The sequence below is a fragment of the Rhinatrema bivittatum genome, chromosome 17 (genome assembly GCF_901001135.1).
Source record: "Rhinatrema bivittatum chromosome 17, aRhiBiv1.1, whole genome shotgun sequence".
Classification (NCBI taxonomy): Eukaryota; Metazoa; Chordata; class Amphibia; order Gymnophiona; family Rhinatrematidae; genus Rhinatrema; species Rhinatrema bivittatum.
In genome coordinates, this window is record NC_042631.1 from 7,165,753 (window position 1) to 7,182,922 (window position 17,170).

General features: G+C 42.1%; 1 protein-coding gene across 4 annotated transcripts in view; it reads left to right on the forward strand.

The window, feature by feature from the left end:
- Window positions 1-17,170, forward strand: part of SLC1A2 (solute carrier family 1 member 2) — a 75,406-nt gene that overhangs the window by 38,790 nt on the left and 19,446 nt on the right. For all 4 annotated transcript variants that reach the window (XM_029582741.1, XM_029582740.1, XM_029582737.1 and 1 more), the window contains exons 2-7: window positions 152-291; window positions 1,329-1,481; window positions 2,434-2,684; window positions 6,050-6,218; window positions 9,857-9,983; window positions 16,333-16,566. In XM_029582741.1, the coding sequence (XP_029438601.1) occupies window positions 152-291; window positions 1,329-1,481; window positions 2,434-2,684; window positions 6,050-6,218; window positions 9,857-9,983; window positions 16,333-16,566 (1,074 nt within the window). The remainder of the gene's footprint in view (window positions 1-151; window positions 292-1,328; window positions 1,482-2,433; window positions 2,685-6,049; window positions 6,219-9,856; window positions 9,984-16,332; window positions 16,567-17,170) is intronic.

A 17,170-nucleotide genomic window follows, 5' to 3' on the forward strand; every position in this document is an offset into this window, starting at 1 on the left:
ATTGGCTCTCTTCTTTAATAAATCCGTTTTGTAAGGCTGAACCTCCACCTGGATTAACCTTTTGTTCCTGAGAACTTTTTTTTCACTTTGCATTTGAATGCTTCAGATCCCTGTTATCCTAGCCACTTATACCCCATCTCTTATTTTCCAGTGCCAACAATATGCCGAAACAAGTGGAAGTACGAATGCACGAAAGCCATTTGACATCTACGGAAACGCGACCTCGATCCTGTTTCCTGAGGATCTGGGACAAAATTAGGGGCAACCTGCTGTTGTCACTCACCGTGTTTGGTAAGAATTTGGGTGTACTCCTTCTGGTGTATTTCCTTGTTGCAGCCACACTCTGCAGAAACTGGGCAATAGGTACTGCATTTTCCCCTCCTTGCAAGGCAATGCCACTCATAATTATTCTTGCTTTCGCAGAGCATGCTGCTTGCACACAATAGCTGATATTTGATAAGCACCCTCTACTGGCCGGAGGTCACGGTTGCACTGGGGACATTAAATACTAGGTTTTTAGGAATACATCACCTTTCAGTTCATAGGGTACTTCATGAATACAGTATAACATTTTAGATACTTGAGTTTTGATGATATGGAACAAATATAGCAAAGCTTAAACTCAGTTTTTGATGACATAAGGAGTTTATTGGCTAGATCCTGCAGACCAAAGTTCTTATCACACCTCTGCACCTGTGCTGAAACTTAGGGCATGCACTCTTAACAATGGAGACTTATAGCCATGCATCTTATCAGGTTCAGTGCTATATAACAGGATTGCATAAATCTTTGCAAAATTAAATACATTACTTACTATGCATTTGTATAGCACTTTTATTCAAAGTACTGGATAATTTAATAATTAATTCACCACAGCAGGAGGTGGAATTTACTTCATATTGCAGTATACATTTGTGTTTACATTTCTTTACATGAGATGGTTTCAAACCAGCCGACAGCTGCAGAATAAACTGTGCCCAATCATCGTGAAACATAATTAAAAGATGGTTTGAAGGCACTGAATCAAAATAACGTGATGCGATCTGCATGCTAGTCTGCTTAGATAGGTAGACATTAAGGTCAGCAAACCATTTGTCGGCAAGATCTTTTTTATCAGACTGTCTTGGTACGTTTGTGACGAGCTTTCGAGCATTATATTCCCTTCATCAGATCTGTGTTTAGGTACGAGTTAGTCCAGTCAAAAGCTTTCACCTACAACTTGCTTACAGTGAACCACAGGACAACAAGCAGGATCTTCTGCTGTTCTGTTTCCCCAGCAGAATAGAGCTCCAGCGAGATCTTAATATATTTTATTTTCCTTTACTTAGGTGTTATCTTGGGGGCAGTATGCGGGGGCCTCCTTCGCTTTGCGGCCCCTATCCATCCTGACATCATCATGGTGATAGGCTTCCCTGGAGATATCCTCATGAGAATGCTGAAGATGTTGATACTCCCTTTGATCATCTCCAGTTTAATCACAGGTAAAAAAAAAAAATAAAAAATGCTCAAAGCACTGGGCCCTATCGTGGGAGGGCGATAACTCCCAGAGCCGTTACAATTCCCCCTTTGGCGTCTGTGTGAGAGGATTCCCTTCGCCTCCTGTACGTCTCATCACGCCAGGCTTTAATCGCAGGGTGCAGGCAGAGACTGTAACGGAAATCACGAGTGGATTCTAGCAGCCAGGCTCAGAGGAAGCCATCGCTCTATCCACACGATAAATTTCTAAACATGTGATAGGAATTAAAATAGTTTTTGGGCTCCGAGGATTGGAAACATCTGCCTCTGTTTAAACAACATTTCTGAAGGTATGTAAGGGACCAGCATTATTCCCTATCAAGAAAAAGAAATACGTTTTCAATGAGTATAACGAGAACATTGATTTTGTTTCTCACAAATTCTTCTAAGAAGGTGATGTGGTGTAGTCCTTGGCGTTGTGCTCTACAAGTCAGGAAGATGATGGGGATGAGAGAGTAAATCCTGCCCCACTACTGATTTTCTGATTTACTAAATGTTTCTTGCCCAGTATGAAACATTTATGGAGGCTCTGCGTAACCTTGAACAGCTTGCTTTATCTTCCAGTGCCTTGGGTGTTACACATGTGTAATATAGTCTTTATAGTGCTATCAGACCTATGTAGTGCTCTGCATTTAGTATTAAGTATTCAGATATAAGTCTTTGCTTCAAAAAGCATATAATCTAAGTGGCTATGTGAGAAAAAGTAACTTGCCCAAGAATGCAAGGGGTGTCAGTGGCAGACATAGGATTTGAGCTGTTGTTGCCTTGCTCTCTGACCGCTAGCCGTTTTGGGAATTTCCAGGTGCCCAAAGTGGACTGCTACTAACGCAGCTGCTCCTTTTAGACTCCATAGTTGTAGATGATTAAGTGGATTAACAGACGCATCTCTTCCCTCACCCCTTGTTTTGGTTTTTCTAGGTTTGTCTGGATTGGATGCTAAAGCCAGTGGTCGACTGGGCACAAGAGCCATGGTTTACTACATGGCCACTACAATAATTGCAGCTATATTAGGGGTCATTTTAGTTCTGGCTATTCATCCAGGAAATCCCAAACTGAAAGAGCAGTTGGGAGAGGGTCAGAAGAATGATGAAGTGTCCAGTCTCGACGCTTTCCTGGATCTCATTCGAAACCTTTTTCCAGAAAATCTGGTCCAAGCCTGTTTCCAGCAGGTAATACATCTTTTTTTTTACCTCTTTTTTTTTGAAAACTTTTAAATCACAACAGAGTTCCTCTTTTGGGTGATTTTTAAAAGGACTTGTGTGCATAAACTCTGGTTTTATGGTCTTTAACAAAATAACTGTGGTTGTGCGCATGCTAGAATGATTTTGGGCGATACTTATACGCTCACCATGAAGAAGCGTTCTGGGGGGATGGGGCATGCTTTTGATATCCCGAGCAGATGTGACTTTGTGCATGAATACTGATGCTGGTTCCTCTTGCACCTGTGAATTTGCAAAGTGGATTTATACACATGAATTCATAACAAAGTCTGTCAGTAAATGTACCCCCAGACTGTAGCCTATGTGGGTTGTTTGTCAATTGCCCTCCCCGTGAATTTGGGGTATTTTAGGAAACAGTAAATTTGGTGTTAGATTGACGACCCTAAGTGTGTCAGAGTTGTTCTGGAAGGACTGTCTCTGGAGATGAGTTCTCCATGCCCACCCAATTCTTAGCCTACCAAAGATGTCTGCTAAACTTGACTATCATGCACACCAGGAACTGGGTTAAATCCATTGATTAATTCCCTCAAATGCTACCAACAGTCCTGGGACAGAATCAACCCAGTGACCTCGGTGTTTATTCCTAAAGGGACCCAGTCACTTCTGCTCTCCCCTTAGGTGCGCAGTCCTGGACAAAAACTTTGCAACCAGTGCTTCCCATGTGATTTGGATGTCGTCTTGCACTGTCTTCCCCAGCCAGCTGCATTTTATGAGAACCACACTAACCAATCTGAGTCCAACCACGAATGCAGCCAAACCCTCCTCTTAATCTGCTTCTCGTGGTGGAGGAGGAATAAATTGTATGCTGCTACTTTGCTTGACAGCTATAATAATTATGCATGTTTAAAATCTGTAACTACGTATGATGATTTTATTATTGTCAGTTCTACCCCAAGTTTTCCTTAACAGTTCAGTCACCTGCATGTAGGCAGTGAATAGTGGTCAACCTACAAGTCCTTTCTAGCTTGTTTCTCAGTAGAAAGCACTGGCATTCTTGAAAATGTCTTCTCCCTATTATGGGTCTCGGAACATGGGCAGAACTAACGTGCTGATTGCCACTAGAATTATGCAGTAATGTCACCATCATATTGGACACGCCTAGGGTGAATAAAGCCAGTAGTGTTCCTACTGCTCTTTTAAAACTTCATATTAAATCTATATTCTGCTCAAAGCTCTATCATTCTCTCCTTTTCTGGGGCACATTGCCCCCTGTAATGCAGAATCGGTGATAAGGGGGGGGGGGGGGGTCAGGGAAGTGCTTTTGTTATGGAATCGTACCTGCCATCCTTTCTCAGGCCCCCGGAGTATCCATAGGACAGCAAGATTAGCAGGTGACATCATCCTTCACCTGCCAGGAAGGCTGGGTCAGACCAGCATCCAATGACTCTCTCTTAGCGCCTTCTCAAGCTTCTTTGCTTACAGGCATCTTGCCCTCTTGTCAAGGCCAGAGCTGCCATCCTGAGCTCCATAAGCCCCAAGATCTCCTCTCACGCTTTCCTATACAGACTTGAGCATCAGTAGGTGCCTGCTCCCATGCAGACTGGTCTGGAGAAGTGGGAGCAGCATAAAGAGTAATCCACCTCCAGATAAAGCAATAAGAGCTCAGAGGAGATCTATGGGAACGAGGGTGAGGGAATGGTAAGGATAACGAGAAATAAAATACAGTACTGTTCCTTGTTTAAAAAAAGTATAAGCAGGGATCAAAATAAGAAAAAGAGAGAATACAGCCAGAAAGTGGAGAAATTAACAGTAAGGAAAATGGCTATTACTGCTGCTTTAACAATGAGTTTCTATAAATTACACTAATTAATCATAATCATCTGTGTAGCAGAAGCATTACAAGGGGGAGCTCAAAGAATTTGCAGGTTTGGGAAGTCAAACATTTCAAAGGGTGCAAATCTGGTAAATCCCAGATGAACTGGAATAGATTTGCGTAGATAAGATTCTTCATTCAGGATTCAAATGATTACAGAGCCATACGTTGTTGTCTGGAGTTTTTTGGCTTCTTTTTCTTGTTGTTGTTAGCACTATAGAACTGATAAGTTATAAAGCTAATTTGTAATACAGCTTCTGTGACAGTTAGAGCCTACGTAGCAAATGGATCTCAGGAAATGCCCGTGCACCAGGCATAGGCATGTGAGTTTGGTTAAATGTTAGCCACTTCTGAACGGAGGTGTGTGATGGGACCTGCTTTCTCCAAGATAACTATCCACTGATATATTTGTACCTCCGTTTCATATTGGTGGTCAGGCAACATAACGTACTGCTAACACAGGAGATGTCCATCTTCTCTGTGATTTAGAGGGGTGGTATTAAATTCTGTATTCTCTGTGCAGGAGATTCTTGCACATCCCACTGCTGACACCACTTTTTATTAATTTTTTTAAGTCACTTAAAAAATTTGTCAACCAAATACTCCAAAATTTGTGGAGGCTTAAAATGATAACATAGATAAGCAGCTAAAATGAAACTTAAAACAATAAAAACAACAAATAAAACATACATTTGAAGAACAGATCATAACATAATGGGCTATGAAATGGGTAACTATTGAACACGAGAGCTTTTTCCAAAATAACATTTAATGAGACTAATTAGTGCTTTTGAAGGCTTGATTAAAGAGTCAAGTCATCCAGGTCTTTCTAGAGATGATAATATCAGAAAATGCCACTGCTCAAATATTAAATTCCACAGAATAGGCCCTATCGACCATGAGAGCTTTTACCAAAATAAAATAATTAGTGCGATCGAAAGCTTGCTTAAAAAGCCAAGTTTTTAAGGTCTTTTTAAATTGAACAGTAACTGCTCAGGCACTGAATGCTATAAAACAGGCCCCATAAGTAAAAGAATGTGAGCTCTCACTTCTGTGAGATGGATAGCACTGTGGTGTGCGTTATCAATGATTGAAGGCACTGAAAGGGCAACCAAAAGAGGAACTTGGTGCAGAAAGATTATAGTTGCTTTTACAGAAGTCGCAAAGCTCTTTATACGGGTAACAAAGGACCCACATAAGGTTTCCCATCCCTTTGAGAAGGCAACACAACAGTAACTGGAGTCAAATGGCAGCTGGCTTTAAACTGCTAATCTTGCTAACGCCAGGACTTGCACCCATTTCAAGGTTTGTATCCGACACACGGACTATGCTGCTTGCTAAGCCGGACTGGAATAAAAGCAGTTTGCTAAGGTCCTTGAATGCAAGTTCTCTTTCAGGTAGAGGGGATGCGACTAGGCAAAACTTCTTAAGATAACACTCACCAAAATATGGTTTCTATGGCCGTGCTTCCATTTTAATTTTCAGATATTCCCTCTATTAGATACAGACTGTCACCAAGCGGGTGGCAGTAAAACCACAGATCGAGGAGCCATCGAATGTTACGGAGTCTCTCTTTGCTGTGATGAACAAGAGTTTAACTGAAGCAAAAGAAGCAGCCCAGGTGACCATCAAAAAGGGACTGGAGTTTAAAGATGGAATGAATGTTTTAGGTACAGGATCTATTTTTGTTAAACATTGGGCCGGGACTCTGGCATTCAGTATCGCTCAGCTCAGTTAGCTAGTTGTGGCAGGACTCATAATGGTACTGTTGCAGTGACATGATGACATGGTCTTAGGGCCAGTCTAAAACTGCGCTTCCCAAACCTGGGAACAATGAATATGCATGAGAGAAACTTTGCATATACTAAGTTTCCAATGTATGCAAATCTCTCATGCACACCCAATGTGGATATCTGTGGGGTCCCCAGGGCATGATTTGGGAAGCCCTGGTCTAGAACAAAGCTTGGTTGAGAAGTCAGGTTTATAACAGCCGCGGTGTATGATCTGCCGTCATTCGCTACGCTGTCGTGATACTGTGACAAAAATCTTTCTGCCTCATTTTCCAAAGTCTATATTCAGTGGGCTATGAACATGTTCATGGATGTAATAATGATATAGAAATACTATCCAAAAACTGAAAATATATCCACTGCAACTTTTAAAAACAGGTAAAACAGCTGGCTCAGTCCAAAAACGAAGCCATTTGCAACATTTAGCATAGAAATTGCTGACAAAAAGTCTGATATTAAAAAAAAAAAATTTTCAATAGACACATTTGTTTTTTATTTTTCCAGTTTGTATTGTTTATTCGATCATTTGAAAACCCCTTATCCAAAAAACTATCTGAATATCAATCCTCCTTTATATCTTCAACACAGTCCCAAAGATGTATAAATATCAGATCCACATTTGTATCTTTAACACAATCCCAACAAAGGTCTTTTGTTCCACCAAAGTCTGCTTCTTCCTGGGATTGTCTCTTCTCAGTGGAATCCCTGATACTAGACCTATAAATCCAACAATTGTCTACTCTCCAAATTGTGTTCTCATGACTTAAAATTTCATAATATGGCTGATCTACACGTCCATAAATAATTTCTTGAAGTGAATCCAAAATCTTCTGGCTGGGCTGTACGGTCTTTGCATAAAGTCAAGTCTCCTGTGCAGTGTTTGCTTCTCTCTGAGCTTTGTAGCCTTCACATGATAGACATCATTTCTTATCTCTAGCAATCCCTATACTGTGTGTTGCCTCTTGAAACTGAGCTGGCTCTTTTACCTGGATACATTTTTGGGATGGTGGGGACATAGCACTATAACTGGGTAAATTGTCCTGCTCTCCTTCAAACTTCCTAAAAGGAGGCAAGGGGCTCCCGGAAGGGGAGGATGTTAGGGAGCAGGATCGAAGAATAACGTGCATACTCTGGGATTGTTGTTTTCCATAAACATTTTACCCACAGAAAAAGCAGGCAGAAAGCTCCTGGCTCCTTCGTATCCATGGCAGGGGGAGAGATGCATGCTTGCTTTCCCTTTGAGAATGAGCACAAAGTCTACCTGAAGACTTTGCACCAAGGCGAGCTATCTGAAAGTTACATTAGATGAGGGAAAAGCAGCAAACCCCCCCTCCCCTTCCCTTCCCAACCACCACCACTCTCGCTTCCCAGCACACAAACGTTCTTTCTCTGGCATCAGTGCTGCCGTTGGCAAAGGTTGAATGAAAGCATTAGAACAAAATGCCCTCTTGTGATCACAAGAATTTAACTGTGTGTTTACAGAGGCACTAAGTGTTTATAAGCAAGATGCAGGGAAAGAGAAGAGTACCAGACAGGAGTAATAATACTTGGTTACTTCTCTGGGTTATAGGGCGACCATAAAGCTCCATAAGAGATGCAGGACTGCATCTGTATGCATGCCATGGTATAAAGCCAGGCCTGAATCAGCCTGTCCTTGACTTGTTGACATGGAGATGCATGGTCGGCTTACATTTTCCCAAAAATGTGCCAAACTCCCATGATCGGTAAACATAAAATTCATAGAAAGATCAACTGGTCAGGATGGTGACACTCCAAAAACTTCAGTACAGTTTGAAATCTAACACACCTATGCTCGCAGTTGTAGCTAAAACGTCCCTACAGTCAAAAAGACTGCAAATACTGGCATTTCTCAATAAAACAGGATTTCCCAAACTTAGAAACAGAAACGTGAAGGCAGAAAAAGGCCGTATGGTCTATCTAATCTGCCCATGCACACATCTGCTCAGCTTTGTAATCCCTACCACTCCCTCAGAGATCCCCTGTGCTTGTCCCATGCTTTCTTTCATTTAGATATTTATTTAACATTTCTTTTATTCAATTTATGTTAGAACAGCTATTCCAAGTGGATTCCATAATATGTATACATAAAAATCACTGCACATAACAGTAAACAAAAATGCAATGCAAAATCAAAATACAAAATATCACACAAATAACAAAACTTGATAGATAAAACAATGTGATTTAAGAACCTTGACCCAAAGTGTATCCTCAACCAAAATCCTGCTGAATATCCTTGTCTCTACCACCTCCCACTAGGAAGCTGTTCCATGCATTCACTGCCCTTTCTGTAAAGAAATACTTCCTTAGATTACTCCTGAGCCTACACCTTTCACTCCACTTTGTTCCAGATCCTCCTTTCTGTTGAAAGAGAGCCACCTCCTGTGTGTGGTATTTTAAATGCTTCTATCATCCCACCCCTATCTCGCCTTTCCTCTAGGGTATACATGTATAGATTTTTAAATCTGTCTCCATATGCTTTAGGACGAAGACCACTGATCATTTTAGTAGCCACCCTCTGGACTGACTTCATCCTGAATCGGGTCATCAGGATATACATAATGGATATGCATGAGAAAAATGTGTATATACTGCGTTTCCACTGTATGCAGGCACACGTCATGCGTGTTCATTGTGGATATCCTGAAAACCCAATTGCCTGTAGAGTAAGACAGACTTGGCATGCAACGCAATAAAGCAATTTTTTTGCCAGCTTCTGGGATATTTATTCATTCCGTAATTTGTGTTTACAATTCCTGGTTCATATCACCTTGATGCTATGTGTTTCTGAATATATTTTTTAATTCAAGAAAATTTAGGCAGCAGACATAGTTCTATGCTGTACTCTAGGGAAAAGAGACCAGTGGCTCAAGGAAGAGTTCATTGTTCATATTTCATTTAGATAAGTGGATTGGTACCAAGTGTCATGCAAATATGACTTCAAAGAAGTGCTCCTTTTTAGAAGGACAGAGAAGCCTCCAGTGTAAACCTGGAAGTGGGAATCTGATCCCATCTCCAGCAGAACATGGAGGAAGAAGATATGCAGCATATGCCCATTTCTATAAGGGGGGAGGGCTTAGCATGATCTTCTCATTCAATTCATATTGTGAACTTCTGATTTTGAATATGCAGATACAGGTATGTTCTATAGACACCTAGGACAAATACAGAAGATCCTTCAAGGTGAGAAACTGGGCATAAAAGATGAGATCATGTAGGACCTATAGTTCTGCAGTGGATAAAGAATTTGAGATTTTATGAGTTTGGGGATCTTTTGCACTCGATTTTTCTGTTCTTGTTTTTATATCTGAAGAAACTTATGCTGTATTTAACCAAATTATCTGCCTCTTTCACCGCTAGAAACAGAATGGGGCAAATGAATGTGAATGAGCATGAAGTAGGTGCACAAAGTGCTGTTGAGGCCCTTTCAGTGCATGAAAATAAACTTAATTGAGGAACATGGGATTCATGTGGTATCTTCTATGACCTATCCACAGGTCTAATTGGGTTCTTCATTGCATTTGGCGTTGCCATGGGAAAGATGGGAGATCAAGCTCGGCTGATGGTTGAGTTTTTCAGCATCCTGAATGAGATTGTCATGAAACTGGTCACCATGATCATGTGGTAAGTTATGGTCCATATCCCTCCCTCCTCCTCTTTACCACCCATTCCCTGTATCACACACCAAGAATGAGGTAGTATCTGTAGGAAAAACTCGGTCTGAGGAGGGTCCCTCAAGCAATGATGGATTTAGGTTTTGCCTTCCCATCTTGGAAGTTCAAACAGGGAGCAGCAGGCCTACGTTCTCAGTGTAGGAGCAGAGCAAGCAGGTCTCTGGCCCATGCAGAACCTGTGGCTTCAGTCTTTGGCTCCTGTAGGCTGCATGTAGGGTTGCCAACTGTCCGGATTTTCTCTGAACAGTACAAATATTTGAGAAAATGTCCAGAAGGACTGAATATCCATAAAATGTCTGGATTTTAGCCCTCCAATCCAGCTGCAGTCCTGAAAACCTCCTCCTGCCCAGTGCCAATGTCTTCCACTAAGTGAACACCAAACCCTACTGCCAAGGTTGGTGTGGAGCTCCTTCTGCCACTCTGGTGACTCAGGTCAAATGTCAGCAGTCTGAATTGGAGAGGCTTCCATAGCCCACATGGTTCAAACAGCTGATGTTTGACCTGCACCGCACCACCCTTAGCTGTAAGAATGGTGTTCACTTAATGGAAGGCACTGGCACTGCAGCCCAGACATCCCAAAGGAATGTCTCAGGAGCAGCAGGGAGCCCAAGCCCTGCTGGCAGAAGAAGATGCACCAGTGAGTATGAGAGCCTGTGTATGTGAGGAAGACCAGAGATTGTGTGTGGGGAGAGCCTGTGGGGGAGAGGGGGAGCTAGTAAATGTATAAGAGCCTGTGTGTGGGGGTGGAGTGGGGAGGAGAAGAGATTCTGTGTGTATGTGTGAGGGAGAGAAAGTCAGTGAATGTGTGAGTCTGCAAGTGTGTGTATATGTGAGAGAAAGCCAGTGAGAGTGTGTGGGGAGTTGGGGAGAAAGCCAGTGTGTGTGAAAGAGCCTGTAAGTGTGGGTAGGGGATGGGGAAGAGAGCCTCTGTGTGTGAGGGGCGAGAGAGCTCTGTATATGTGTGGGGGGAAGAGAGCTTGTGTGTATGTGTGTGTGTGTCAGGGAGTAGAGAGAGAGCCAGTGATTGTGAGAGAGGAAGAGTGTGTGTGAGAGAGAGAATACATTTGTATGTTAGGGAATTTGTATATATGAGTGAAAGAGGATAAAGTGTGCACACTCCTTCTCCCCCACTAAACCAGGACAATCTCAAGGTAACTGGAAATCAAAAGTTCCCAGGTATGGAGTTATTTTTTACCCCATTTGTTTTAACTATTGGACTTTATTTGATGTGTCTGCTATTTTGACATATTTTATTGATGTTTGGTAAATTATTTAAAAATTTTAATGAGTAATGATTGGATGTTAGTCAATTTGTCAACTGTTTTGAAATATGTATTTTATTTGTGGGGTTTCACTATTATAATTTTTATATTTCTTGATTTTATGGGTTGCTGTTTTATGAGGAATGAAGATGTTTGCTTTTTTCCATTCTTGCACTATATACAGAATCTGGCTTGTTGCAGTTTCCAGTTCCATTTTTTTCCTGCATGTTTCTGTTTATATTTTATGGTCTTTCTATTCTGCGTTTGATGAGGGTTGTCTGTATTCTGCATGGTGCCAAGGTGAGATATTGTGCCGGCATGACTTTCTCTGTACGGATCTATAGCTGCTTGGCTTGTTCTGCTCTATTAATAGGTGCACTGGTGTTTTAGGCCCAGTATAATATTTGCACTGTTGCCTTTTCTTAGGTAGGATTTTATTTTTTGAGTGCTGGTAGCTAGTGTGGTTTTGGTTTTTAATTCAATTTACTTATGGCTTTCTGGTGGCCAAGCCCACACCCAACACACATTACAATAGGCCTAATACCATATGGGTTCTAAGTGTCTTTTTTTTGTAGGGTTTTCTGGTTGACACCACAGCCGTGCATGGAAATATAATATATATGTTGTAAGTGATATTTTTACCTCAGAAGACTCTCCTTTGTCCCTTTCCATGTAAAATCTGTTACAATAACGGTTTACTTTTTAATTTGTGTGTGTGGGGAGGGCTGTATAGGCCCAGATCCTGTAATATCCTTGCAGCGGTGCTAGTGGTGGGTAAAGGGGTGGGATTATAAGGTAGAAAAAAGACGCGTTTTCTTAATGGTGGGGGTGGCAGTTATTAGGGAATTGTAAATTTCCTGACTATTCTAATGGGATGTTGTTGGTATTTTTATATTTGGGATCATCTGGTTGCACCTCACTTTGTGCACAGTTCCCTAGTAATAAGGCAAGTGATGCAAGTTTCTTTAAAAATAAGTCGTGTGGAAGGTGAGAATGTTTGCTTCGCGTTGGCAACCCTGGCTGCATGGTCAGGGGACGTTGGCTCCCGTGGGCCACGTCGGGAGGGGGGTTGTGGCAGCAGCTGCTCCTCGCCGCCTCCTTCCTCCTGGCAGCCCATGGTTTTTAAGGAGGGAGGGTCTGCGGCAGCCTGGCCAGCCCAGCCGTGGAGGCCTGAGGTCCCAGTGGGCTCGTCCATCCCTGGGCAGCACAGCTGAAAGGCAATTTCTAGTTTGTCAGAAAGCCCTGGAGTGAGAGATGCTTGTGCCTTACTTTTGTTACTATTAAATCATTCCAGAAAGTCTTTTTTGAAGGAGTGACTTGGCTTTCGTGCCTTGTTTTCTTGGCTTTTTCTTAAGTTTAATATACGGCGGTTGTGCTGTTGGCTGCACTGGTCTGAAATGGAAGATGCAAGGCAGCTTCTCTGTTTTGTCAGCAGGATAACGGGAGAAACAAGTTTAAATATCATCAAATTGCACCCGAGGGCAATAAAAAATATTGACTGAGGCCAGTTTAATATAAAGTGAGACATGAGCGAGACTAGTAAAGACCTTGAGGGATGAGGAGGAGTTCACTTTCCCCATACGATTTGGAAGCCAGAGACTTGCAAAACACCGGCGTCCTAATTCAGAGTGAAAGTGACCTCTCGAAGGGACGTGCACGTGAGACGAGGGGGTTAAGAAACCATTCCAGCGCCACAGGTCCAGGAGAGTCAAACGGCAGGCTGTGCTCAGCGCCTGGCGCGCACCTTCCCTCCGGTCCCCCTGCTGAGATTCACCCAGGGTTTTCCCCACACACCTCACGCACCTTCAGGTAAAAAAAAATCTGCTTGCAAGGGGCACTGCCACAGGGCCGTCTTTCATTCGGAAGTGTTAAATATAATTTCTTTTAGTTTTTAAATAAGAAAAATTGCATTGCTATAAAAATGATCCCAAAGAGAGTGTGGGGTTGAGCGCAAAAGCAGAAGAGAAAAGGCTAATCCTTGGAAGCGTGGTTTCTAGTGTTCTCCATGGAAAGCATTAATTACCATCAGTTTGATTAACCTAGAAATCATAAGTGAACAGAAAGTAGCTGAAAAAGAAACTGGAGTCCGTTATAGTCACCTGGATTTTATAATTTGTCAGTGAGACACAAGCCAGTGACCCCTCTGCAGGATCTGCTTCGTGGTGGATGGTTATCACAGTCGGCTGCATACGGTGCAGGAAAACCATGGTGGACCCCAGCATGCAGCAGTTGCCAGAAACTATGACACGGTTCGACAGGCAGCTTCTATGGAACTGAGCCGGCAGTAGGGTGTTAAGTTACCCCAGTCCTGCCAGTATCGTACTGATGCTCAGTCTCAGCCAAAAGGCCAAGAAGGGCAGATCCTGAGCTTGGACCTTAGTCAAAAAGACTGGATCCGACGCATAGCCAAAACGGCAACACAATGGAATATTTTATAGCTGCGTGCTATAATGAAGATGGAAGTGATTAAAAACGTTGAATTTTCCTCTTGCTGCTTTCTTGTGCCACTGATCTCGGTGGATGAATGGAATCTTTTGTGCGGGACTAGTTGTGCTTGGACCAAAATGTTAAACTGTGTTGTCATTAAGCAACAAAAGACAAGGGGCATAGTGTGATTCTGAGACTAGGGACTGGTGAGCCTCCGCGCCTCCATCTCAGATTCAGCGCTGTGACTTGAATTTTCTCAGGTAGCGAGCATCACCTTTGACCCACTTGAAATAGGACTGCTTTTTGGCTAAAATTTGGATTTGTCAGCTCGGTTAGGATTTCTGTGATGATCTGCAGATTCAAAGTACTTTAAACACTTTAATGTGAATCGAAACCGAACAGAGTCCATAAGATTCAAACCACATGAAGGTAGAAATCTGAGTTGAATCACAAGTGGTTTGGATTTATCCAGTCCCATTCGCTGCCTGTCCCGGTTTGCCGGATTATCCGATTCGTCCCTTCTTCCTCCTCACCTATTTTAATACAATCTGCACTAATTCCCATGCCTAGAAATATCAGCTGTTCATATTGTGCAGTAATTATTTTATCTTTTATAGTACTGGCTGCCTATTACTTGGAGAGTACAATTAAAAGGCTTCCTCCAACGTTAATGATTATTCCGCTCGGCTGCGTTCGTTTCTTATACCCCTGTCGTTTATTAGTTATGCCCCCTTTGAAAATGAGAAGATTGGCTGGAAGTGGAGTCGGAGCCTTTTCGGGGGCTGCACCATTATTATGGAACATCTTGCCAGTTGAATTTGCAAAAACAAACAAGAAAGCTATTTTATTTGCAAACACATTTACTAATTCTTTGTTCCTTTCAGAGGATACTTTGATTTTTCTTGTTATGTTTTAATTTTGGTGACTGTCATCGTGTGTTTTTATCTACGCTATTAATTATCCTTACTGCTATAAAAAATTCTGGCTATTATATGCTGCATTCCTCTGAGACCTGTTTTGGGATCAGTGGAATATAAATATTAAATAATGAATTCTGGCTGCACTTGAGCATTGCGCAGATGGCCCATTATAAATATAACGTGATAATCCTGCTAAGTTAATAACGCGCACTAAGTCCTGACTCTATCATTGGCGTCTCTATTCCAGGTGTGGGGAATGGTTACTTAAAGGGTTGTAAAGATGAGGAGAGCTTGCAGGAAGTATGGAATGGCAAACCTCAGTAGGTGGAGGGCGAGAGGTGGAAGAGCCTGAAATCGGATTGGATGAGTTGGTGTCCTGTTATAATCTCAACAGCTATTTATTCTCCTTCTGAAAAGAAGTGGCACGAGGCAGCTGCACTGGAGCAAATTTGTTAGTGAGGATAAAAGGCTTTGTTCATCTTCTGAGTACTAGATAACCTCTGGTGTCTGAAGAAATCAGGTGTCTGCTAGAACTTCTGAGAAGATTTTAAAGGTGGCTTCCAATTAAAGCACGAATTGAACACAAATCCATGACCATCATACATAAAATACTAAACAATGAACATAAAGGACTAACTAGCTTTAACATAACCCCCCAGAATCCGCAAAGAAACCTACACTCAAACAATTCAGGATGCTTAAATGTGCCCCCCCCCCCCCATCAAAGATGCTCACCTGACAACAACCAGAGAGAGCCTTTTCCATTGCCTGCCCTAAAATTTGGAACTCCCTCCCTAAAGATCTGAGAACCCAACCTAACCTCAAAACTTTCAAAAAAGACCTAAAATCATGGCTGTTTCACAAAGTCTACTTTGACATTCAAACCTCTCATTATCCTAACACCCAAAGGAACTTCCAACCAAATCCCCAAAATAACTTGTCTCCAACCAGCTCCAATCAAACCCCCTCACTCTTGAAATAATTCTCTTCTGGACTATAAATGATTAATTTTTTGTTTAATATGCATCCTGTTACACCTTTTTGCACAATTGTTAAGAACGTTACAATTTGAATCTTGTATGATGGCTTCATCGAATGACGGTATATAAAACTCAACAAATAAATAAATAGTGCAGGGGTGGCCAGCTCCAGCCCTCAAGAGACACAAACAGGGCCTGCTTTTCAAGATATCCACAATGACTTGCATTCAATGGAGCAAGTGCATGCAAACTCTCATGCATATTCATTATGGAAATCCTGCAGACCTGATTGGCTGGGAGTGGGTTGAAAACCATTGCTCGAGACTCGCAGTTCATGAAGCCAGTGGAAGAGATTAGACCAAAATACCTAAGAATAGTATAAGGAGAGGGGGGTAACTGCTTTAATGAACCTGACGTCAGTGGATAGCTGAGCTGCTGCTGGTCATCGTTTTATCTCACACTTTTCCAAGCAGAAGAGTTCAAAGCACAGCAGAAATAAGTGGATATATGATAGGAATAGAATCAGTAGTTTAAAGCCACAGTAAGTATCACAAAGCACAGCCTCAGTGTTGATGCTCTCCACATGTTACACCGTGATGCGGTCATTAAATAGTCCCTCATGCTTTCGTTTAGCTTCTCGTTGCCATTAGGTTTTCTGGCTGCGGGGATGCAGGCTGAGGAGATAAAGGTGTTCTGATCTATGTTTTCAGGTACTCTCCGCTGGGCATTGCTTGCCTCATTTGTGGGAAGATCATTGCTATCAAGGACCTAGAAGTGGTTGCCAGACAGCTGGGAATGTACATGGTGACTGTTATCGTGGGCCTCATCATCCATGGAGGGATCTTTCTGCCTTCCATTTACTTTGCAATAACCAGGAAAAACCCCTTCTCATTCTTTGCTGGAATTTTCCAAGCCTGGATCACAGCTCTTGGCACAGCTTCTAGGTAATGTCTATCAAACACCACCTTATTTGCATATTGTTGGGGTTTTGTTTTTTTTTCCTTGCAGTTGTATATTTCATTGTTGTTTATTGCTGTTTTCGCTTTTTTCTAATCCTTTGACTTTTGGTTCCAGCTTGCAGGTAGTGTTTGATCATAAAATATTCAATGTTATTCCTTTTAATCCTTTTGTATGGGGATGCTCCCAGCTGGTTAGTTCCATTCCTATATCGTGTTCAGAGGAATACCTTGAAATAATGACAGACAGACAGACAGACAGCACAGGCCAGATAGGAACCTGCATAACAGCACAGGCACTGACTGCCGATAGCAACAACACTTCCAATGTTGCACATGAGCACTGTTACAATAAAAGGGCAAGTAGGCTACAGACCTGAAAATAAGGGCCAGAAGAACAGAACAAAGGACTTGTGGAAGAATTCATGAACAAATTTGCAAAATGCTAGGAGAGTAACTTGTTTTGGCATGGGGGAAGTGCATTTGTTCAGACGCCCTTTCAGGGTCACATGGTCATTTATGCCAAATAAAAGCAGATAATACAACAGGAGTCCTGGGATAGACGAGTGAATGTTTTGTTATGCGCTGATTT